Here is a 25306-nt window from a genome sequence, read left to right as displayed (position 1 = left end):
GTTAAGTTTTGGGGGAGTCAAAAGTTACACTCGGATTATCACCTGTGTGGGGAGGTGGGCACCCCTGCCCCTGCAATGTCTAAGAGTCCACTGTATATCCTCCTTGTTCTTGTCTTACAAGAAAACTTGTAAACAGTACTTTTCCCTTTGTTGTTATTCATCCTTTGAGACAATTATTCCTAACCCACACATTTCCCATAAACCAACACTGTTTTGTAGCAAAAAGAATCCATCGCCATATTCTCAGGCTTAGGAGTTGCACTAGAATGTGTTTATTAAAATGTGCATTATTTTTTTTAACACAGATTCCTATAACAGTTAGGATTCTCCAATGATGACAGTCAACATGTCATTTTGCCAGCAAGCATTAAAACAGCAACTTTTCAAAGTCTCGCTTTACATCAATGTTTCCAAGCTTTATCAAGAGGACAGGTACTCAGAATAACGTATATACTAAACCTTAAATGAAATCTATGGGGAAAAGAGAGATAATGCTTCCATTATTAATACCTTAACATCACAGATAACTGAGATGGGAAAAGATCACAACATGTCTCATCTTATCACTGACAATTTCCTAATACACTTCTTTTAAACTGGACTTCTCTGGGAAAAACAGTCACTTAAAAAAAGTGGATTGTGAAGAACACAGAGAAGTTTGCTTTAGATTACAAGATGTGGAGCCAAATATGGAATAAGGCAGCTCAAAGCTGTGGGAAAGAAAGCAGAGTGAGATATGGAAGTAATACTGTGTTAAGCACAAATGAGCAGAGCTGGATCATTCTAAGCACATGCTAACTGTCCCAAGGTATAATAAAATGCTCAGCATGTTTTAATTAAATGTGCTTTGACTGCACACATGACAGTAAAGGCTGCCAGGATGTAAAAAACTCTTTGGAAATGAGAACTTGTGTTCCAAATTGATAGGCACCTATTTTTCTTCTTTTGAGAGCAGGACCCAGGGTATGAAAGCTCTCTCTTGTGGACAGCTGCATCCAACGAGGCCTAAAATGAACATGTAACGGACTTACTTGTCTTAAAAGTTCCTGCAGTGTGGGGATAGGAAAAGCAACTACCTGAAAGTATAATAGCAACAAAGGCCCACCTTTTCTCAATCCTAAAATCCAAATGCTTTGAAAAGTAAAAGTATTTTTATAACTCATTTGGCAACACACACTGGTCTGACCTGAAACTAAAAGTATTTTCATAATTCCTTATAACTCATTTGATGGCCAAAAAAAAAAGCCTCACCTAAATGGCTATAAGAACATTTACAGTCCTTACTTACTCCCTTGAGTGTGACTGTCCATTCGTTTCATTGCAGAACTATCAATGTGTGATTACAGATTGCAATCTCAGACAATGCTGGGGTGTTATAAAATAGATTATATATATAGGAAATGTATTACCTTTCTAAAATCTGAAAAATTCTACATTCTAACGCACATCTGTAACCAGAGGTTTTGGATAAGGCATTCCAAATCCACTACTGTTATTAATATTTATGGCTGACCATGTGAAAGCACAAGTCGGAACATGACACTGTTCTGCTAGATTCTCTCCAATGGCTTCTTGGGTCACTCAGACTAAAGCCGAACTCTTTACAACTGCATACAAGATTGCTACAAAGAGAACTACAACATTGACATCAGCTGGTAATTTCTTAGAAATGCAGAACTGCAGGACCTGATTCCCTGCTATGAATCAGAAACTGCATTGTCACAAGCCCCCTGGCTGATGTGCATGCCCGTGATTCAGAAGCAATGACCCCCAAGATCCTAGAGGACTTGTCCTTACCTTGCGGGGTTCACCTCCTACTTCTCTCCCCTCCCCCACTCCTCTCCAGTCTCTGGTTTCCTTGCCATTTATCAAACATACAAGAAACACTTCCAGCTAGCTGCTCCCTCAGACTGGCATGTTTACCCCGCAGGTATCTCTCCTGACTTGCTCCTTCACCTGTTTCAGTTCTTTACTCAAAAGTCATCTTCTAAATGAGGCCTCCTCTGTCACCCTATCTAAAATGTTTAAAATCCCCCGGCAGTTCATATTCTTCTGTTTTCATTAGTTGTCACAGTTTTTCTCTTTAGTACCTATCACTATCTAAAATATGAACATTTTACCAAATTATGCTGGTTTTTGTTCGTCTCTTCCCGTTAGATGAAAGCTTCATGAGGGCAAAGATTCTTGTCTGTTTTTCACACTGCCTGGAACAGCAATTCTCAGTGTGGTCTGTGGACCCCTGTGGGGGATGCACAAGATCAAAACTATTTTCATAATCACATTAAGAAGTTATTTGCTTTTCTCACCATCAGTGCAAAAGCTGTGGTGGGTAAAACCGCTGGGCTTCAGCACAAAACCATACAGGGGCACCAAACTGTATTAGTTGTCACTGTATTCTTCACTGCCACACATGCTCACGGCTTAAAAACAAATTCAGTTTCATTTAAAAATGTCCTTGATGAAGCATTTTAAAAACCATTAATTTTATTAAATCCTGACCCTTGAGTGTGACTTTTTCTTTTTAAGATTTTATTTATTTGAGATAGAGAGAGAGAGAGCATGAGCAGGGGGAACGGCAGAGGGAGAGGGAGAAGCAGACTCCCCGCGGAGCAGGGAGCCCAATGCGGGACTTGATCCCAGGACCCTGGGTTCATGACCCGAGCCGAAGGCAGATGATCAACTGACTGAGCCACCCAGGTGCCACAGTATGTGTCTTTTTAATATTCTGTGTGATAAAATGGGAAGTGTGCATAACACATATCTACAGTATGATGTTATCTTGGGGAAAAAAATATGTGCGAATATTCAAGTTGTGAGCTGGACTAGCTACAATTTTCATAAACATAGTTTCACTGGAAAGAATGACTGACAAACTGTCTATTCAGACTTGGATATCTGGTAGATATTTTCCTGAAAATGAACAAAGTTACCTTGTCACTTCAAGGACAATAACTGACGACATTTATTGCCAGCCATAAGTTCAAGTTTTCAAGTGAACATTAGAATTTGGAGAAAACTGTATCCACTAACATGAGCTTGACAGTTTGTTAATATTTAAAGACTTTCCTGATAATCAGATTGATAGTGATCTTATCACTAAGATAATTTATTAATACACTGTATAGTGAAATGTGCTAACTTCTGTAAGATCTGCATAACCCAATGAGCTAATATTTTTGAAATGACAAAGGCATTATAGTATAAAATCGTGCATGGGTCAAAGATCCAGTCGAAGTACAAGGTAGACCAATTGATTTTAACATAACAGCATGAAATGTTCACTGATACGGTTTCAGAGACTACATTGCAACTGACCTTGAAACACCACTTGTCAAGTTTTAGTGTAGTATCAAAGAATAATCACAACTATTTTAAAAGATCACTAAAATTCTTCCCTCTTTTCCAACTACATACTTGTATAAGGCCAGATTTTCTTTATAGACTCCAATCAAAACAATACATTACAGCAAATGATTCCAGATATGAGTTTTCCTTTTTTTTGTTTTTTTTTTAAGATTTTATTTATTTATTTGACAGAGAGACACAGAGAGAGAGGGAACACAAGCAGGGGGAGTGGGAGAGGGAGAAGCAGGCTTCCTGGTGAGCAGGGAGCCTGATGTGGGGCTCGATCCCAGGACCCTGGGACCATGACCCGAGCCAAAGGCAGACACCCAACAACTGTGCCACCCAGGCGCCCCGTGTTTTCCTCTTCTAAGCTAGACATTAAAGAGCTTGTGAAAATGTAAAAGATGCCACTCTTCTACTTTAAAAATAGTTCTTTTCATAAAATACATTATTTATGTTAACATGTAATAGGCTTATTATCAGTTCTAAATCAATTAATTTTTTTTAGTTTCTCAGTTTTATTTTCAAATACAGTAAAAAGCAATACATATAACCCACATAAACAAATGCTTTTTTAGGTTCCTCAATAATGTTTAGTAGGGCAAATGGTTCCTGAGGTTAAAAAAGTTTGAGAACCACTGGCCTAAGACAATAACTACTAGATAGCATAAATTTTGTTGCACTGAACACTTACAACATGCTCGGCTCTTGTAAAATGCTTTGACACTTATTTCGCTTATGCCTCAAAAACAACTTTATAAAGTATTGTTACTATCACCATTTTATAGGTAAGAAAACCAGTACCTGAGAGAGATGAGGGCATCTGCTTAAAGCTGCAAGCAGTAGAGCCAGCACTCGAGCTGGGATTTTATGACTCCGCACTGTATGCCCCTAGCCACTACTGAGACTGTAATAAAGGCATGCTATGATAGAAAGGAGAACAACAGTGCAAACCCAGGTGACTGTGCTTAAAAATATCAGGGCACTAAGAAGGAGCCAAAAAAAAAAAAAAGTGAAATGCATTGGGCATTGAAGGGAGACAATCTAAGGAGATTCATGTGGGCAGAAGAAAAGCCAGGGCAATTTCTCAGAGGCAGAATGCAAACGTTTCAGGAAATATTTCAAGTGTAGCCTACAAGGGTACAACAGCTCTCACAAGCTGAAGAATCAATAACAAAAATGCTGAGATGTCTATTTAGCTTCAAGACCAGCTTCCAAGGATAATAAATCCCTTATGGTCAGATTCATTCCTGACGCTATTCAAGTCCTCTTACCGCTGTTGGTTTCCCTGTAGCTCAAGCTTGAGTATAACCTTCAATGAAATGTTAAAGATGTTCTTTGATTGCCACATCCAAAGAGAGTTTCCATCTATCAACTTGGATTTCCACCTATCAGAGTTAAATCAGGGCACCTGGCTAGCTCAGTGGGCATAGCATGGGACTCTTGATCTCAGGGTTGTAGGTTCAAGCCCCAAGTTGGGTGTAGAGATCACTTAAAAACAAAATCTTTAAAAAAAAAAAAAAAAAGTTAAATCTGTCAACTCCAAGAAGTACCTCCTCTCAGGCCTACAGTAGGGTGATATCCTAAAGTTAGGGCCATACACCTAATGTCTGTATTTTATGAAGGAGTCCTATAAGGTCAGGAACAGTAATTCTTTCCCAGCTTCGAATTTTCCTAAGCTAAAAATTCCTGCTAGAATATGCATATATATTTTCTACAATTTTGAAATTTCTACTTCCTGTAATATTTAAACCATGAATCACTTTTGCTCAGGATGATTAAAAACTGAGTGATCTAGGACTGGGCAGGAAAACAGAAGATGAAGTGGGTGGTGGTAGAGCAGTAGGCATGGTTTAGCAGTGCAACATTCAGACCAATAGTGGGAGTTAGGTCAAAGAAAATAGAGTGAAATCTTGAAACTGTTCTCCTCACTCTACTGGGAGGAAGGTCGTAAAGTCAGGTTAGAGTGTTCGTCTATGTGTTAATGTGTTCAGTGTTGAGACCGTGAGGAATTAAGCTATAGAGCCCTAACAGAGAGAAGGTTTGAAAAATTTTGACTCAGCTATGTATGTGGAAGACCTGACATAGAAACACAGAACCTCTTAGTATGCACAATATGTACAACAATGGGAAAAAATGAACTTGCAAGCATATTCTCAAAATTTTGGGAGATCCTAAAATGTTCCTAGGATATAAGGATATAATAATTGATATTCTCTTTCTCTAGTCTTCTATCTTCATTTTATTTCAGTGACTATAAGAAGAACATTAAGAGGGCTTCTACAGCTTCACTAGTGATCTAGGATTATCCTAACACTGGAACCCTTCAGTTCCTCAATCACAAATTCTTGTACGTGGGACCATCAAACTAAAAGTCTAAGGTCAGAAAGAGAATACTGGAAAACAGTGATTATGTTCCCTGGTATTTTCCAGAGTTGAGTGGGATGCTGTCCAATGATCATGCCTCCTTCTACCACAGCCTATGCTTCAACATATGGTGTACAGAACTGTAGTGATTCAACATTTTGCTGGATCCTAAAACAGAAAACATGTATATGAAACACAGTTATTAGTATTTTAGATTCCACAGAGCACTGCGGTCTTGCTGCACGACAGCAACGGGCCAGCTTAGGCTGCTCAAAGCCCGGTCCCAAAGAAAACAATTTTCTTAGGACGGGCAGAAACCAGGAGAAGCTGACAATATATCCACCAGTTGTCTGGAAAATTGATGATTGAAACAAAGTTGCAGGATATTCCTCTAAAATATCTCAAACACTCAAAAGAACCAGGATGGCTGGGCTCTTCACCCTTGGGTAATCAGGAAGAAGAGGACCTGATACGCGGTCTGCCAGGCAGGTGTTAAGTTTCAGAAGGGACAATGAGGACCTGCCTCACCTGGGCTACCAGCTTTGGCAGTACTGGTCACAAGTGTGGGCTCTGGGCGCTTAGAAACCCGCCTCTTCTACTAGTGCTTACCAATTGTGAGTCTCACCCTGGGCAGATGAATACTAGCTGTTATTATTAGCAATAAACTTTCAACCTGATTCCCAAGGTAACTGACATTAAAGACATTTCTAGGGAAAGAAATGTGGATGTCACTAGTAAGACTTTCACAGACGGTCTTCAGAACATGTGAGATGCCATAACATAAGCCACTACACAACACTCCTTTTTGTCACTCTGCCACGAGCATTTCCGAAGCTACTGAGCACCTTCCGTAGCATAAGTGGCACATAGTATAACAAAAAGTGACTATCTGATTTGGAGTCAAAGTTGTCTAATTCAATTCCAGCCAACATTTATCTGATAAGATTTCAACCCCCATGCACATGACAATTATATATATGACAATATATGACATATATGCCAAAATACATGTTCATAAGGACGATAATAGGCAAGTATATAAAATCAAGCATGGGGCACAGTGGAACACCAGGTCCTGGTTAAAGCTGTACGGAGAAACGTTTGAGTTAAAGCAGTCAAGGGGATCCCTTATATAAACACAGCTAGAACTCAGTGAATTCCTACCAGCTCTGATGGGAGGTGAGGACTATGACCACGTCCACAGAATGCCTGGAAATCTCTCAAGGTACCACACTTTAACTGTCCTTATGTAAAAAACACCATTCAGTTTTTCTCCTTACTTCTCCCTCAGGACTCGGAAAGAATACCGAGACAATGCCCAACACACTTCACACATGAAATGTTACAGCCCAATAGTTATACCAAAATGAAAAGCCAGATAATCAGTTTATTTTAAAATATCTAAATAGAGTCTTCCTTTGTTTAACCCCAGACTTGATGCAGCTTTCTAATAAGCAATAGTATTTGTTACTCAAAAAGCAGACTGAATGATTTATGTCATGCAGCTGTAGCTGTGAACAAGCATTTTGTTTGAAATACTGTCTGCATGCTTTACTGCACTAACATTGTTAGAATGCCCTCAAGGATGCTGAATACTATGGATTGGAAAACAAAAGGTCATTGTCACTGGAAAATGAAAAAAGACTTATCTGATTCAAACCAACATCAAGCACAGAGAAATGACAGCAATGGAAAAACATTTTCATGTGCTTTTTTCAGTCTGTAAGGGAGAATTATTTATCTCTAATAAGACTTAAAATTCTTGTAATATATCATAACAAAAATAAATGAATTTTTACAGTTCACAAATGACACTTAGATCAAATTGTTTTCTCATAATTTTAAAATGTTTGGTGTACCTTTGAAAGTCAATGCAAATACACTGGTAGTAAATGTTTTCCCAACAACAATGAAATGCTCAAAAATATTTTAGTATATGTGTTGCCAAAGCGAGCACAAAAGGCTCAAAAATAAAGGTAAAGTAATATAATTTCATTCATATCGTTAATACATACACATACGTGAGACTAGATTCTTTCATGCATATTATATGAAACAAACCATTTCAGAAAATTTGAGTTCTCAGTATAAAACATGTGCCTGTAATTTTAAGGAAAATTCTCTTGATTTCCTATGTAAACAGGCCATAAAAAATGATAAAAGTGACAGGTAACATATTGACACAAGCTGACCTGCCCACTGGGCATTAACTGTTCTAACAAACTTGCATCATAGATAAGAAAGATAATTTCTGCATTTTACTGGTAAATGTAATATTTTCTGAAAGCACAAGAAATTCTAAGAAAACTCCTAGTGGCAAACAAAAGCATATTATTAACCTCACCATTTTATTCCTCTACTGCTCAGCAGTTAAAACGTTGATACAATCAGAAGCAAGCTAAACTAATAATTAAAAAATATATATATATGTTTATAGTATAAATACAAGTGTTTCCCCTAAAAGAAAAGAGTGGGGAGGCAGGGGAAATGGTTCTTTTTTCATCTATTTGAGAACCCAATTTTAATTTCTGTGTATTTTTTTCTCAAATTTTTTTTTTTTTTTGAAAATATCCAAACCTACAAAAAACTGAAAGAATAGTACATTCTTTGGTGCATCTTTCATCTAAATTCACTAATTGCTAACCCATTTGCCCATTTGTTACTTCCTCCCTCTTCTCTCTCTATATCTTCACTCATAAATAGTTCAGCATGTATATCCTGAAAAACATTCTCCTACACACACACACAATACTGTTATCACTACCCTCTGTAAGCCAGGAAAAACAATCATCACTATTTACTATCTGGTCCATGAAACTTTTTAATTTTTGTGTATGTAAGTCATTTTATGAATAATTCACTGATTCAAGACTAAAAGGATAGTGAAAAACAACATATTAGAAATTTAACGAAAATTTAAACACGCAAATGCAAATTTTATTCTGTATTTTTCTGTTTTGAACACACCTCAAACAGACATCACTGTTGAATGCAACTAACTGCTCACCAACAGTCATTCATGAACTTACATATCCATGTTATAAATACAGAGTCCAGGCCTCAAGTACATCTTTAATAGAATTTGGCTTATTTTGCACTGGTTCTTTTTCTTGCACTTGCATTGTCAAAATGCAATATTTCATATTCTAAGAACATCTTCTTAATGTTCTAGCTTGTAACTATTTCTGGTTTTTCCTCTTGCACTTACATCTTCAAAACATAACACTTTTTGAAAACTCAGATGGCTCAGAATTTCGTTGAAGAGAGGAGAGTCATCTACTTTGCTCCATAACTGCAAAACTTGTTAGATTTATAAAAACTAATTAAAATGACCAATCCAAATAAGTCTGTCATTTCTACATCATCTATTTCCTTCCTGTCACTTCTGCACACACACCTATCTTAGGCATTTGTCCACTTAAGAATCGTATCAGGTATATTTTGGTAAACAAGCCTCAGGAAAGATGAAAAAATAATGTCCACTGTCCTATTAGCAAAATGGGATGGGCCGGATTCTTGCTACAAAATATGCAATGAAATTCTTCCTGTTGAATGACTAACTGGATATGAATACCTTATTTCCTTTTTCCTTAGACACAGACATTGTTCATCATCAATTCTTGAGTTTGAGAAAAATCACCTAACATATTCGCTGGCCATTTTTTTCTATAAGGCTATAAGGAGCCAGATAAGGAGCCAAATGTTTTCAGCTTTGCAAGCCAAACCACCTCTGTCTCAGCTATGTAACTCTGCCTGTAGAGTGGGAAAGTAGCCCTAGACAATATGTAAGCAAATGGGCAAGGCTTTCCCAATAAAAATTTACTTATGAAAACAGGTGGTAAGCTGGCTTACTGATCCTGGACCTTGGATATCATCACTTGATACTTGATATTCTGAGATTTCTTCTGTATGATAAATTTAACCATTATCATTACAGTCTAGAGTACTGTTATCTCTTCATCTTCCTTCTGATTTATCTATTGTGAAATGTCTTCCTCTGTCAAAATATTTTCCTTTGCCATTATGGGCAGGAAATAAAAAGTTCTAAATTTCTAATTGTGTTCTGTGAACTGTGTTCAGTGAAGTGTATTCAACGAAATTTTAACAAAACACAACTATAAAGATAGTGTCTCCAAGCTTCTTTTGTACCTTCTTAAAAGATGATGCAATACTTTGGGCAGCAACGTAAGAAAACTGGACAATGACAAAATAGTGAGCATGTATTCCACAACCACAGTGCTCTTCTGTTTTCTTATTATTTTAGGGGGTATTTCCAGCATAATTGAGAATAACTGGTAAGTAATGATGAAATAATTCCTAGAATGATAAAGTGGCAAAATGTTTCCAGATGCAGGAAAAATAAGATCATAAAAACCCCTTAATGTATCTGAGATTTATAAAGAAACCCCACATGGTAATTACAATATATTGTTCTATTTTTCTTTTAAGGTAAAATTTCCTTTGTTCTTTAGAAAACCCCTAGCAAATAGTTAGATCTTCTCAAAAAAGAAACTCAAAAATTAATATTGAATAAAAAGGACCCTGGTGGTATATCAAGATTTAAACAGGGGCGCATGGGTGGCTCAGTCTTTAAGTGTCTGCCTTCAGCTCGGGTCGTGATCCCAGGGTCCTGGGATCGAGTCCCACATCGGGCTCCCTGCTCGGCGGGGAGCCTGCTTCTCCCTCTCCCTCTCCCTGCTGTTCCCTCTGCTTGTGCTCTCTCTCTCAAATAAATAAAATCTTAAAAAAATAAAAAAAATAAAAAAGATTTAAACATATCATCAAATATACCCAAGTACATGAAAAATGGTCCTTTTTTTGTTTTTTTTGATACAAGATCCAATCAAGGTTCACCCATCGCATTTGGTTGCCATGTCTTCTTAGCGCTCTTTAGGCAAGAGCATTTCTTGCTATCTTTTTAAAGAATCTTTCATGACAATGACATTTGTAAAAAAAACTTGTACCACTTGTCTTGTAGAATGTCCACAGTCTGTATTTCTGTGATTATTTCCCCATGAGTCAGAGCAGGACCTATTACCTAATTGCAAGTGCCTTGTTCAAAAATTATTAAGAATTTCAAGATGGCAACAGCAGAGCACTGAACTAAAAGCAAGGTTCTTCTGAGTGTGAAGCCATGTGCGACGACACAGGTCCAACATACCCACGAAGCCAGCCAGGATTCAGGGTAAGCACTTCTGCAAGCCTACTACTGCAGAGATGATGGTTTATACTCCCCACTGCATCACATGAGGAGATACAGCCATTTTGTAAATATTATTTCCAGGCTTCAAATACATCTCTAATCAGTTCTAGTTTATCATTACTTCTGGTTCTTTTTCTTACACTGGTATTTGTTAAAATACAATAAAGATTCTAGATTTCAAATACATCTGATAAATTCTAGCTAGTGTGAAATGTAGTTAATGATACACAATAATTTTAAATTGTTCTCAGCATACTATCTCTTACTCTCCGTACTGACTAGAATAATAATAAATTCACAAAATATAATAAAATGGTTTCAAAATATCCAGGAAATCAAAATGATAGCCAAACTTTCAGTGACTCAAAAGAAGAAAATCTGCATCACTTTCAATCAGATAAAATCTCATTCATCCACCCATCAAACATGTACCAAGTACACCATGGATGAGACCTAGGGCTAAATTAGAAATGAATGTGAATAGAACGCAGTCCTATACTTGAGAATTCCATAGTTAAGGCCTGAAAAAAGACATTAAATAATCACAATGCAGTGTGAGAAATGTTACCATAGAGTTGCTAATGGATACCAAGACAGCCAATTTCAAGCCCACTTTGCCATTTACTAAATTTTATGAACATTCAGTATATTTTACATAGGATTCAGTGGGGTTACAATGAAAGAGGAAGAGAAACAAAATTGTGAGAGGTATTATCATTATCAACCATAATAACGTGTTCTTTTTTTTTTTTAAGATTTTATTTATTTATTTGAGAGAGAAAGAGAGAATGAGTGAAGGGAGAGGCAGAGGGAGAAGCAGACTCCCCACGCAGCAGAGAGACCAACGTGGGACCCAATGCCAGCACCCTGAGATCATGAGCCGAAGGCAGACACTTAACAGACTGAGGCACCCAGGTGCCCCAATAACTTGTTCTTGATACACAGAGTAATCACTTCATTTGATGAAATACTCATGAGCAATGGGAGGTGTTCTGGATAATATGTTAAAGAAGACAAGACCAACTTAATGTCACTCGACCTAAAATCACAGTCCTCTCCATTCTTCTTTCTCTACAGTCAGCCCAGGAAACTGGCAGGCTCTGGTCACCTGTACCCCACGGGGTACAAAGCAGTATTTAGGCTGTACACAGGATTGACATGGCACCTTTTTTTTAAAGCAATTTTATGCCAAGATTTATAATTCTGGAATTTTTCTATTCCCAGAGGATTCTTGTTCTTCCCTGGGGAAAAGGGAGGTTACAAAAGCCCTAAGAATAGAAATGCTTCTGTACAAAAATATAACTGGGACCATTGGCACTTTTATGTTATTAGAGTATTATTCTTGCTGTCAAGTCTAAGTGAACAATAAAAGCTAGTGCTCTGAGAAAAAGACAGGCTAGTAACACTGAACAACACCATCTCTGCTATCTTCAGTCCACCAAGAGAGCGGGAGGACCCAACAGCAAGATTTAGGGGAAAAAAAGCTTTCACCCTAGGAATCCATGTTTGTTTTGCTTGCTTATTTACTTGAAACAAACAAACAAAAACCCTCACGAACTCCCACACATCGGTTCAATTTCCTGCTGCAACTGCACACGATCAGGTTTAGAAACACTGCATTTAGTCCCACTTCTCTGGCATTTCGAGTTCCCAGAACATAAAAATACCTGAAGTTCTGTTTCTGCAGGTGAAATTTTACAGTATTTATTAGGATTTTAAGACTGTTTTCAAATGGGAGCATGATTTTTAAAAAAGGGTGCATAATTAAGCTTACAGTGCATTTCAAAGTACAAAAGATTAGAAAAAAAGAAATTCAGATGAGTTATACACCTAGTTTTATTATGCTGATTAGGATGCTATGTTTTTCCTCAACCACATCTAATGAATCAGCCATAGTCTGCAGTCATCATCTAAAAGGCATAAGATGCACTAAAAAATGATTTTTAAAATAGACAAATTGTTGTGAACAAATTAACCTGAACCTTTATATTTCTTATATACCGACACTCCTTGACTTAAGATGGTTCAACTTACAATTTGCCAGCTTTATGACAATAGGAAAGCAATATGCATTGAGTAGAACCATACTTTCAGTTTTGAATTTGGATCTTTTCCTGGGCAGCCCTGCGTGGTAGGACCCTGTCCCATGATGCTGGGCAATGGCAGCCACAGCTCCGGGCAGCCAGCGATCATGAAGGGCAAAGAATCGATATGCTCACAGCCATTCTGTCTCTCACTTTCAGTACAGTACTCAATAAAGTACATGAGATGCTCAATACTTTATTATAGAACAGGCTTTGTGTTAGAGGATTCTACCCAGCTATAAGCGAATCTAAGTTTTCTGAGCACATTTAAGGTTAAGTAGGTTAGGTGTATTAAATATATTTTCAACTTGTGATGGGTTTACTGGGAACATAATCTCATCTTAAGTCAAGGAAGATCTGGATAAGAAATACCTGCAATGCAATTATCACTCATGCGGTGGTTTGCAATCATGTAAATTTGGAAGGAAAAACCGCAAAGATATCTTGCAACATTTTAGCAAGGAACAATAAAGTAAGAAGCTCGACCTCAAGCTAATTTGCCAATTTTAAAACTCCTTAAAGCTTTCTTTAATAAAGGCCAATTTAAGAATCACCTTGAATGAAGAATTTGGCCAAATTTTGTTTTGGGTATAGTTGAATCCATATGTGGCAAAAGGAGGAAACCAAATTAGAGAAAGGCGCCCTCATCAAATGATATCCTTTAATGTGCTCAACTATCTACTTAAGCAGCTGATTGAGGAAGCTAGTCTGGCTCTTTAACTTCAAGTTAGAAAAGAATTTTAATAATTTGGTCTTTGTTCATTTACTTTTAATAATAACATCTATGTAGCCATGTCATTTTGCAAAGTGCTTGATGATAGAGCAAGAGTTTTGAGATCAACTGAAAAATTCATGGGCATATATCCAGAAATTGGGCTAAAAGGAAGACAGGCAACACTGTGGACGGCTGTAAGCAGCAAGGCCACCGAGCGCCCCAGAAGCCACTGTGTCTTTCACAGAGCCATTATCTTTCGTCACTGACAGTATTCCTTTAACAATTATTTTTGAGAGAACAAAAGATGTTAACTCATGAATAAGTGACTTTGTTTCCCATACAACAAAGCAGTTTAGCTTCTCAGATGATACACCTATTGAAACTCCCACTAAGTGAAGCACAAAAACAATGCCCAAGCTATTCAGCATCCCTCCTGACGACTGCCTGAACACATCTCACAAAGCAATAAAAAAAATTCATCCCATTTGAACACATGTATATGAATCTGAACACTCTTTAATTCAATGCAGTTTTCCAAAAGGGTCAATTCATCAGCATTTTGTCCATTAACTAAGGAAAGCAATTAGTAAATACTTCTTTTCTAATATGGAAGAACATTAAAAATGGACAAATTATGAAGAATATAAAAATTCCCTAATTTTTAAGATAACATTGAGTTCGAAGAAATATCATATTTATAGTTATATCAGTTTATGACACAGAAATGTCCCCCAGCAATCTCTAGCCCCACGCATTTATTCTCCTCTGTCCCTGGTGGCAGGTGGGAAAATAAGCAAGCATAAGGTTGTGTTCCTTGCTGTAAGTCACTTTTCCTGTAGGCAACAGCACATACCTTCACCTGTTACTGCGATCTCTCAGGAGTTTAAAATAGTTTTATACCAGGAAATTGTCTTAAGTTATCATTAAACATGTATTTTTAAAAATACAATGTTCTCTTACATATACAAATCCCCTCCCATGAGATTCAGACGTGTTTTACTTGGTTGAACTGGATTCAACTAAAGACTTCAGTATAAAAAAGCATTTCATCATCACCACCAGAAAGAGGGGGAAAAAAAAACCTGTTTAAAAAAAATGGGCAGAGCTAGTCTCTACTGTTAGATATCAGGAAAGTGATCAACTCTGGAGGCAGGACAAGTCAGACTGGGAGGAGCTCCAAGGGGGGGAGGTCCTATCTAGGATGCTTGACCTAGTGTACTAGTTACATAGGTGTGTTCATTTTGTGGCAAATTATCAAGCTTAGGACTTCTGTATTTCACTTGTTTACTTATTTGTGTATTTTACTTAAAAATGCCTGTGTATCTTGTATTTTTCTGTCCGTATGTTACACTTTAAAAATGAAAAAAAAATTCCTTGAGGAATAAATAAATACAGCTCCTTAAAATTCCATTGTTCTTACTATAACATCAGTAGTTCTACTGACCACGTCTGAGGAGGGTGCAATAATTATCTCAAATAGTGCTTGTTATAGGCCAAAAAATCTCAGGGAGGTTTCAAATGTAAAGTTAGCATTCCACAGTTTGAGGAAAGAAGAAGAAATAATTAAAATGTATCTAAGTCTAGAATCAAGCTTTAGAACTCATGGATTCAGAAGAAACAAGTCAATCAGTTGACCAACCAAAAACGGGAATCCTTTTCTTGACAATTACATACATGTCTACAATTCTAAAAATGATGGAAAAGACCCACAAAGAACACCTTTCAGTTTAAGCTCTTTAAATTTCCTTTGTTCTCAAACATATACTATGAATCTAAAAACAGAAGAAAAGAATTCTACTGTGGTTTTTTTTTTTCATTTTCAGAATTTTTTTAGAATTTAATTCTAGGAAAAAACCTGGTGTTTATTCTTTTAAAGACTTTATTTATTTATTTGACAGAGAGAGACAGCGAGAGAGGGAACACAAGCAGGGGGAGTGGGAGAGGGAGAAGCAGGCTTCCCGCTGAGCAGGGAGCCCCCAATGTGGGGCTTGATCCCAGGACCCTGGGATCATGACCTGAGCCGAAGGCAGACGCTTAACGACTGAGCCACCCAGGCGCCCCAAAACCAGGTGTTTAAAAAAAAAAAAAACCAACAGGCCCAAAATGGAGTGGCTTGTGCTAAGTCCACATCACCAACCTGAGGCTTAATGCCTAACCTAACTGCAGTTTCAACCTTCCCCAAGAATGAAATCTTGATGGGTTATCAGTCTGGAATTTCCCCGGACAGCACTAGTGAGGTAATCCACCTGACAGCCCCTATGTCCCCCAAGGAGAGGTAACCTTGCCCAAAATAATCCCCCCCCCCCCCCCCATTTATGACTTCCTGGTCCTATCCCTTTCTGTCTTTAAAAATCTTTCCTCTCCTGCAGCCCTTTGGAGCTCCTTTGTATTTGCTAGATGGGATACTGATTCATGAATCTTTGAATAAAACCAAGTAGATCTTCACATTTACTCAGTTGAATTTTGTTCTCTTAAGACTGGAAAGAGGCACATTTGAAAGTGCAATCTTCATTTTATCAGTGGAAAATCAAAGCACTTTAAAAATAAAATCTTAAGATCTCAGTATTCAAAGATGCCAGCGGATGAATCAGCACCGTGCGCTGTGTGTGCATCCGCTTTATCAGCTCCTCTATTACATTTCTCTGACCGATGCTTCTCTTTAAGTTCCTTAGCTCAGAAACTAAGTTAGCTTCAATTCAATGTTCACATAAATTCAATGAAAATTATTGACTTTAAAGAGATGGTGTTTTATAAGCCCATTTAAAGCAGATCCTGTGCCAAACAGCATGATGGAAATGATGACAGTATGAAACTGAACACTACACCCTTGATAGAGAAAAGGGCAGGCTCACAAAGGAACGGGTTCAGTGTGCAGCCTCCCCACAGAACATATTTATTATGCAAGCTTAGCAGCCAGCACATACAATAATTGCTTAAAAAAAGAAAACTTTAGTGATTCTTTCTTCGTATATAATAGATTCCTTCTTCCCAAAACCTTCATAAGAATGGTGAAAGAAATGACTACTTTCACAACCATCTAAAATATTTGGTTATAAGCTTCAATTTAATTTTTCAAAAAGTCTGACTTCATTTTCAACAGAAAGTTCCTTTTACTGTTCTTATTCCATAATATGCCTTGGACTCTATTGCTTGACCATTTTTATGATGAGCCTGAGAAAAATCAGGCCTATGGAATGCGACAGACCTAAACCTAATTAGCTCTAAATTTTACTGGATGTATTTTCCTGTCTTATTCTTTTATGAATATAGCTCTTTTCATTGAAATTATGATTAGGATTTCAGAAAACATTAAAAAAATATAAAACTTCCCTTAGCAAAAATAAATAAATAAAACTTCCCTTAGCAACCTCAACATAATTTCAATATAATTCCCTTCCCTAACAACGATGTTAAAGTAAACAGTAACCATGAAAATAGTGTTAATTAAATGCTAAATATAGGGGCGCCTGGGTGGCTCAGTCGTTAAGCGTCTGCCTTTGGCTCAGGTCATGATCCCAGGGTCCTGGGATTGAGCCCCGCATCGGGCTCCCTGCTCCGTGGGAAGCCTGCTTCTCCCTCTCCCACTCCCCCTGCTTGTGTTCCCTCTCTCGCTGTGTCTCTCTCTGTCAAATAAATAAATAAAATCTTTAAAAAAAAATAAAAATAAAAAAATAAAAAAAATAAATGCTAAATATACAGGGGTAAAAAGGAAGCCTAATGTAATCCACATTATGACTGTGTGGATTCCTGTTGCCTTTCATTACTGTTCCTTATTAAATCTCATTCTTGATTAGAAATTCTAAACTATATTCCAAGTATACCTTCCTGAGTTTAAACAAACAAGAGAACAATTATTTTAGAACAATTACTAATGGCCAGGTCCTTATAAATGTCAATATTTTAAATGTTTAGGGGCTACACATATAAATTACATCTCATAAATCATATATATTCTTTTTTTTAAGATTTTATTTATTTATTTGAGGGAGAGAGAGAGAGAGCACCAGAGGAGAGGAGGGGGAGAGGGAGAAGCAGGCTCCTGTGGGATGCTTGATGTGGGGCTTGATCCCAGGACTCTGGGATCATGACCCGAGCTGAAGGTAGATGTGTAACCGACTGAGCCACCCAGGCACCCCAATCATATATATTCTTTAAAACTAAGTGTTTAGAAGGCAGTCCTTTGTATTACACAGAGCCCAACGTTTTCAAAAGAGCCTTAAAATCTTCAACAAAGACTCTTAACTCCTGTAGTAGAAATGAACACCTTTCAAAATGTTAAATTGAAGCTCATCAATTTTAAGGAGTCAAGCTTTCTGTAAACCTAAACTCTAACATTTAAAATAAATAGTCAGATGTTTCTTCTTACATTATTGCCGAATTTCCTTAGGCTAAAGAAAAACAGAGGAAACAGGTTGGCAAGCGCCATCTCGTGGGCTTCCTAGGAAATATTTTTACTATATTCATCAGTACAGTTCGAGAAGCAAATTTTTATACTTATTCAATACCATATTCTCTATATTCAAAATGTTACTTTAATTTAAATCAAAGTATTCACTAACGGTTAATGTTCCAGGGTCCAAATACCAATAACTGTAATAAAGTATATTTGTGGATTTGGGGTAAGAGCTTTCTTCTAAAGCACTTGATATATTTATAGCCAAATCGTCACATTTTATCTTTACAACATCCTCAGGAGTTAAGGCTGCAGAGATATATTACACAATAATGAAGCTTGAGAATCTACATACCAAAGGAATTAAAAAAGCATCTAGGCAATGGAGAAGTTAGAATGAGTTTTCTGATTTTGTAGTGTAGCAAAGTCATAGAACAGTGCCTTGCAAAATAGAGGCCTTTTGTTGTTAATAAAAGCTAAATCAAAAAAGTTAGCAAGAATTCGAAAATTCAGTGGATTTACTGTGTGTGTGTGCACGCGTGTGCATGTGCCTTATCAGTAAAAGTTTACAAATCGAGTTAGGAGTATATGAAAAAAAAAAAAAAAAAAAAAATGAAAGACAAATAGGAAAGGAAATGCCCCCAAAGTCATGTTTACATGATTCTCTTTAGACTTTAGAAACAGAATGATTTTATTATTTTATATATTATTAAAGAAGAAATATTAATATTCTACATTTTCATGTAGTCTGGAGTTGCCTCACCACCAGCCCAAAGATGTGTTTTCTTTGCCTCACGGTGTTTTTTTTTTAAAGGCCCAAGTTAAATACCAACATTCAAAATTAGGAAATTCCTCAATATCTCCTATTGTCTGCTACCTATGCCCACTGCAGGCATCTGAGTTGTGGGCCTTGGTTTACATTTTTTCTCTGATTTCCTTAATTTTTCCTTCAGGGTTCTTTTTCCTGGTACTCTTTTTTTTGGGGGGGGGGCATAATGACATCCAAGCTCATGCTATGGAGCAATGCTATCTGCTTGAGGATTCTCCCCCAGTTTCCTAGGTGAAAGGTGCTTAATTCCAGTTCTGCTATTGGTTGATGATGCAGCAATGCCTGAAGGTCTATAGAATACTCATCTTTTTTTAACGACATTCTGAGATGCAAAGCTTTGTGAGAGCTTTCTGCTTTGCAAAGGGAAACCCAAGCCTACTAATGGTGGGAAGAACTAGGGAGATATGTGTTATGGTTTGACATTTTCTTTATGGGAGGAAGGAAAAGACTAAATACTTGGGGGAGATAGGGGAGAATGTTACTTTGGTAAAGTCTAGGCTGATTTAAGATTTCATAGCATTTTTAATTTCTGTAGCCTCACACATCTCTTTTAATAAAATTAGCCCAGGGCATACCATTTTGCTAGTGTTGCTAATGATTTTTTTTATTTGAGTTTTATAAGTGATTATTTACAATATAACCACCATAATATTTTTAGTTGCCTTGTGACAATATGATAGATAGTATTTCTATAGAGGCTTTCTCGGGCTGTGAATCTTTTTATAATAAGGCACTGGAAAATAAAATGTGAAGCTTATTAAACTTCCTCTCTGGGGGTGCCTGGGTGGCTCAGTCGTTAAGCGTCTGCCTTCAGCTCAGGTCATGATCCCAGGGTCCTGGGATCGAGCCCCGCATCGGGCTCCCTGCTCAGCAGGAAGCCTGCTTCTCCCTCTCCCACTCCCCCTGCTTGTGTTCCCTCTTTGGCTGTGTCTCTCTCTGTTAAATAAATAAAATCTTTAAAAAATAAAAATAAATAAATAAACTTCCTCTCTGGTTTGAGTTCTTTAGAAAAGAGAAAGTATGTAAAGTGATAATAAATACACTGTTAAATATACCAGTTCATACAAGGTTTTTTGTGTTTTTTTTTTATTTTTGGTAATTAGGAAAAATTTGAGATTATTTTGTAATTAGGAAAAGTCTGAGATAGATGTAACCTAAGGAAATAGATTTGAAATATAGAACACAAGAGTTTAAAGTGGCAGACTTCATTCATTTCAGTTTATATTACCATTTCTAAGTCTGCCTTAAAATCAAAGTTTTTAAAAAGCGCTACTTGATGGTATTTATTATTAAAAGCTGCTGCATTTTCTCAATTAAAATAATTTAGATGAAATTCACCTACTATAAATTCTTAGTCTCTTAATCTAGGAATTGTTATTTAAATGTAGTTTAATTATATTTCCATAAGCCTTCTATTTAAATTTTAAAATAAATATGTCAACTTTTAAAAATTATACCTTGCCATCTAATTATAGCAGCTGAAAACACATAGTAAGCAACATATTAGAACTCCATACTTATTTTAAATGTATTTATCAGTGAAAAAACTACCTTGGAATGTTCTTTTGCAAACTAATATTAATACACTTAACATACCTTAATTTTCCTTCTTCCCTTGGCAACAGAAAATAGCTTGTTTTAAGCTGAAAATATTGGATGTTTTCTATTGAGACTTTCATTAACTTTTAATTAAGTCAATATTATTTCTAAAAATTGTTTTTCAATTTTCAAATGCCTCTGTTTTCCTAACATCAATTATTATACTTGAAAAACAAGATGAAAGGAAAAAGGTTTTGATTAGAAGAGTGAAATCCAAAGGCACCTGGAGCCGAATGAGGTCTCGCCCCGAAGGAATAAGTCCTGAGACCTGTTTGCCCCGTTGAGAGAGAGAGAGAGAGAGAGAGAGAGAGAGAAGAGAGAGAGAGAAGGAGGGAGGGGTGAACTGAGGGACAGTAACAGAGAGAGAGCAAGAGCTCCTCTGTCTGGAGAGACCGAGAACAGCAGGAGAGGGGTGGCGCAAGAAAGAGGCTTGGGTCCCTCCAGAGAACTGCAGAGCCATCTGTCTGAAAAATTCAGGATGACAGGCCTCTAAGTATTCTGCAAGTCTCTCTACTTGTATAGCGATGTCTGTTTCCTTCTTTCTATTACTGTATTATTAATCCTTCTTGTTCCTTTTTCTTGTTCTTTTGAAATAACTTATTCTTTTAATTTCAACTAAAAGAGGGAACAGACAAGTTGAGAATCATTTCTCATTCAAGGAAAATAACTGAAAGTGTCTGGTCAATTTCTAAATATTGTGATGGAGTGAAAAAAAAATGAATTGTTTTTTTGGCTCTTATGTTTAACTATGTATTTTGCACACATAAATAATGAGCATCCTTACAACATCCAAACCTAAGAATATTAACAAATGCCATTCGAAGACTTAAATAGGCTGTATCACCAAAAACAACTTACAGGAGTGGCAAAGTCAATTTCACCAACTTTTTTTTCACAATTAAGTAAAATATTATTAGCAATATGTGAAATGTTCCATAAACCACTGACTTCATCTTTCTTTGTGGGTTTCAGCTCATTCTGAAAAACTATCACTAGCATGAGCTTTTTACTCCATTGCTTTGTGCCTTCTATTCAGCAACTTTAAAGACACTTAATGAGCCATTTTTCAAACAGAGGACTGGGGCGCCTGGGTGGCTCAGTTGGTTGGGCATCTGCCTTGGGCTCGGGTCGTGACCCCAGGGTCTTAGAATCGAGCCCCATGTGGGGCTCCCTGCTCAGCGGGGAGGCTGCTTCTCCCTCTCCCGCTCCCCCTGCTTGTGCACTCACTCTCTCTGTCAAATAAACAGAATCTTTAAATAAACAAATAAATAAACAAACAGAGAACTAATATCCAAACGTCCTGTGAACCTGGCTAACCCATCAAGGTCTAAAAGGGAGGCTGGAACAAAGAAGGGCATCCCTTCACCACCTCCTTGCTCATAGCCTGAAAAGATCTAAAAGAACAGAGAAGAGATATCAAACCAGAAGTACCCAACATTCCCCTTACATTTAGTCTGGTCTGTCCAGAAGGAGGTTTCGGTTTCCAGTTGAATACTGGACACCCAACCACATTAAAAGGACCAACCAATGAACCTGGATTAACAAGTCCTGTGTTTGCAGATCCTGTTTAGTGTTCCTTCTCTTCTGCTTCCAAAGTTGGAAGAAGGCTGAAGAGACTTTTTTTTTTTTTTACAGCATATAAAGCAGTATAAATTCAACCAGAATTTCACCAAAAACTTTTCCAAAAAAGTTAAGCTGACAAAAGCAACCAATCCCTAAGTAAATGATGTGTCCTGCCCTTGGCATGCAATATTGCAGGAATACATATTTATACACATATTTCTTCCTTTAAAGACTGAAGATGATTAGACAACAAAAACAATATAAGAGAGATTTTGAGATGTTTACTACTGCTAACTTGATTAACACATTGTAAAGTCATAGGAAAAATTAACGAGTGCTCTATGTTTCTACCCTGGAAATTGTTAAAGTACAGAGGTACCGGGGCACCTGGATGGCTCAGTCGGTAGAACATGCGACTCTTGATCTCCATCCAGGTTGTAACTTCAAGCCCCACGTTGGGTGTAGAGATTACTTAAAAATAAAATCTTCTAAAAAGATAAAAAATAAACTACAGAAGTACCATGGTTTAAGAACTACTTTATTCACTTAAATATTTTTTGAGTACCTACTACGTGTGAAGCACTGTGCTAAGCACTGTGAGCACAAAGAAAGAAAGAATGAGTCACCTTACAGACACCATCAGCCTAGAAAGATATAAGGATACATAACTACTGTGAAAGGAACACACTGGCAAATGTCACAAGAGATTTGTAGATAAAATGATAAAGAATTCAGAAGGCTGGGGATTCCTTTGGAATGGGTGGCAGGGGCTACCGACTGCAGTACTGAAGGAAGGGCAGAGCGAGCGCCGGAAATGCAGACAAGGGGACGGACATGGAAGCCGGAGCAAAGAATGGGCACGAGCTGACAGCTCACTGGGTACAGAGACAAGGGAGGGAGGACGGAAGAAGGAGAGCTAAGGATCTGGCGCTGGGAATGTGCCGTCTGGAGTGCACAAGAAATCCTGCCAGAGATTTGGAGGGGGGTGCCAGGGCAGGGCTGGAGACAGAGACTCAGGAATCACCCACCCGGTGCGCACTGTTGAAGCCTGAAGATTCCCTAGTGAGAAAGGGAGGCCGGTTCTTGAAAAGCCGACATTTCAGGCAGCAAAGAGAAGAAACTGAGGAACAGCCAAAGGGAAGAAAAGGAGTAGCAGGAGAACACAGTGTCTTGAAAGACAAGAGAAAAAAGTTTCAAGAGGAAAGAGGCAGTCAAAGATAGCAGAGAGTGCAGAAAGATCAAATATGAGGACTGAGGGAAGCCACTGATCACTGGCTACTCACTGAGAAAGTACTTCCGGCCAAACAGAAGCCGAACACGAGGTGGTAGCTGTGGCTGGAGGCTCTCCTTGACCAAACCCGAGTCAGGCTCCTCCAAGCCCTCTTCTTGACTAGCCTCGGCCTTGACTCCGAGGCTTCACCAGGCCTGCAAAGCCGTTTGAGCAAGAAATCCGCTAAGTGGCTTTAGAGAGAATCCTCCTACCTCTGATATCTGATCAAATTCCTCACCCCCGACCCCTGATATCTCATCACCCTCCCCTGATATCTCATCACCCTCGTCTGCCCTCACTAAGAATCCTGTTGGGTCAGTTTGGCAAGAATTCCCCCTACCTTGTCTCCTCTTAATAATTTTCCATCCCCTAACACCCCTGCAACCTGCTCCTTGGCTATAAATCCTCCCCTGTTCTCAGATTCAGAGTTAAGCCCCATCTCTTGACACCTGACACGACAGTCCTGAGTAAAGTCTTCCCTGTTCTTTAAACAAGTGTCAGAAATTTGTTTTTTCCTTCAGAGCTGCCCACCTTTCTTTTCTCCGTGCTGAACGACATTCCCAAACACCAAACTATTACAATCAAACAGTGGCTGAGAAGTGATGGTGTAGACAGGGTTGAGGAGTAAGCAGCCATGCAGGAAGAGGCGGTGGAGCATACAGAATGCTCTTTCCATAACCCTCCGCTAAGAGGTGGAGCACAACTACTCATGCCGGTACGTAAGCGGGTCCCAAAGTTGAGGAAAGGCTTTCTCACACTGAGTAGGAAAGCATGGCTGTGATGTAAGGGAGACGATCCAGGGGAGAGCAGGAAATAAGACAAGGAAATGAGACAAGACAGAGAAAAACGAATTCCCACGCTTATTGTTTTCAGTCCTCTTGCATTATACTTTTTTTGTAAATCACCTCATTTCTTTCTGGAATAATGAGAGGTGTTAATAAATAACAAATAAAAATTTTCTTTTATCCATTAAAAATATGAATGTTTGAACTGTTGTTTGTATCTACTCTTCTAATAAACATATGACAACTAATAGGAATGCTTATGTAGCACCCAGATTTATTATTATGGGAGAAAGACTATGTTTTCATTTTCAGACCTCTAAAAGGTTAAGTTAGCCATTTTCATACTGAATTCCTATTCAATTTGATTATGTTCCCTACCGTGAGGGTAAAACATGAACAAACCAAGCTAATTTATGTGCAATTCCTTTGTACTACTGAAATGAAAAGGAACAATAATGAAGTGGAATTTGTTATCTAATTATGCCAAATAATTTAGAAACATCTGCCGATGGTTAGTAATACTATAGTTAAACCTCAAAGAATCTGCTCCCAGAGAGATTTCCATTTTATTCAAGCCCTTGTGAGCTTCCACTTGGGAAATCCATATTAGAGTATGGAACCAAGGGATGACATAATGGCACATTTACTGCATTAAAAAAAAATTAACAAATGAACGGAGAAATGAACAGTAGAGGGTGTGTATCATATAGATTTAGACCTTATAATTAACTCCCAAATTTAAGAAACAATAATGTAAAATCCAAAATTCATTCAAGTATCTATTGAGTAGTTGGGATGCATCAGACACTGTGGTGGTTGTTAAGGATACAAACAAGAAATCCATAGCTTTCGCATTAGGGAACTTCATCTAACAGGGAAGACGAGAGAATACATCTACTAACCACTATATCACCACATGATAAGTGGTAGGACAGAGATGTGTACGGGGCACAATGGATGCAGAAAAGGTGTAACTAACTCACAAAGGAAGACTACTTAGAAGAGAAGACTATTCAAGCTGAGTTTTGCAAGATGTGTAGAGGAGAGTGAGTGCAAAGAGAGTGAGTGGGAAATGACTGTGCCAAAGGCACACTGAGTGCAATCCCTTCTGGAAACTGCAAGTAGTTCAGTACAGCTGAAGAGCAGCCTCTGA

At 37.7% G+C, this 25306-nt stretch overlaps 1 protein-coding gene across 3 annotated transcripts in view; it reads right to left on the bottom strand.

Moving 5' to 3' along the window:
• Positions 1-25306, bottom strand: part of CHN1 (chimerin 1) — a 192658-nt gene that overhangs the window by 158435 nt on the left and 8917 nt on the right. For 2 of the 3 annotated variants that reach the window (XM_032407714.1, XM_032407723.1), the window contains exon 1: positions 932-1010. The exons of the other annotated variant lie outside the window; for it this stretch is intronic. In XM_032407714.1, coding sequence (XP_032263605.1) covers positions 932-995 — 64 coding nt within the window. In that variant the 5' untranslated portion in view covers positions 996-1010. Of the gene's footprint in view, positions 1-931; positions 1011-25306 lie in introns of those variants that run through there. 3 annotated transcript variants of the gene reach the window in all.

This window comes from Phoca vitulina, unplaced genomic scaffold, assembly GCF_004348235.1.
Source record: "Phoca vitulina isolate PV1807 unplaced genomic scaffold, GSC_HSeal_1.0 scaffold1, whole genome shotgun sequence".
NCBI classification, from domain to species: Eukaryota; Metazoa; Chordata; class Mammalia; order Carnivora; family Phocidae; genus Phoca; species Phoca vitulina.
Note: the sequence above shows the minus strand (reverse complement) of the source record. Positions and strands in the feature narration are given on the sequence as shown.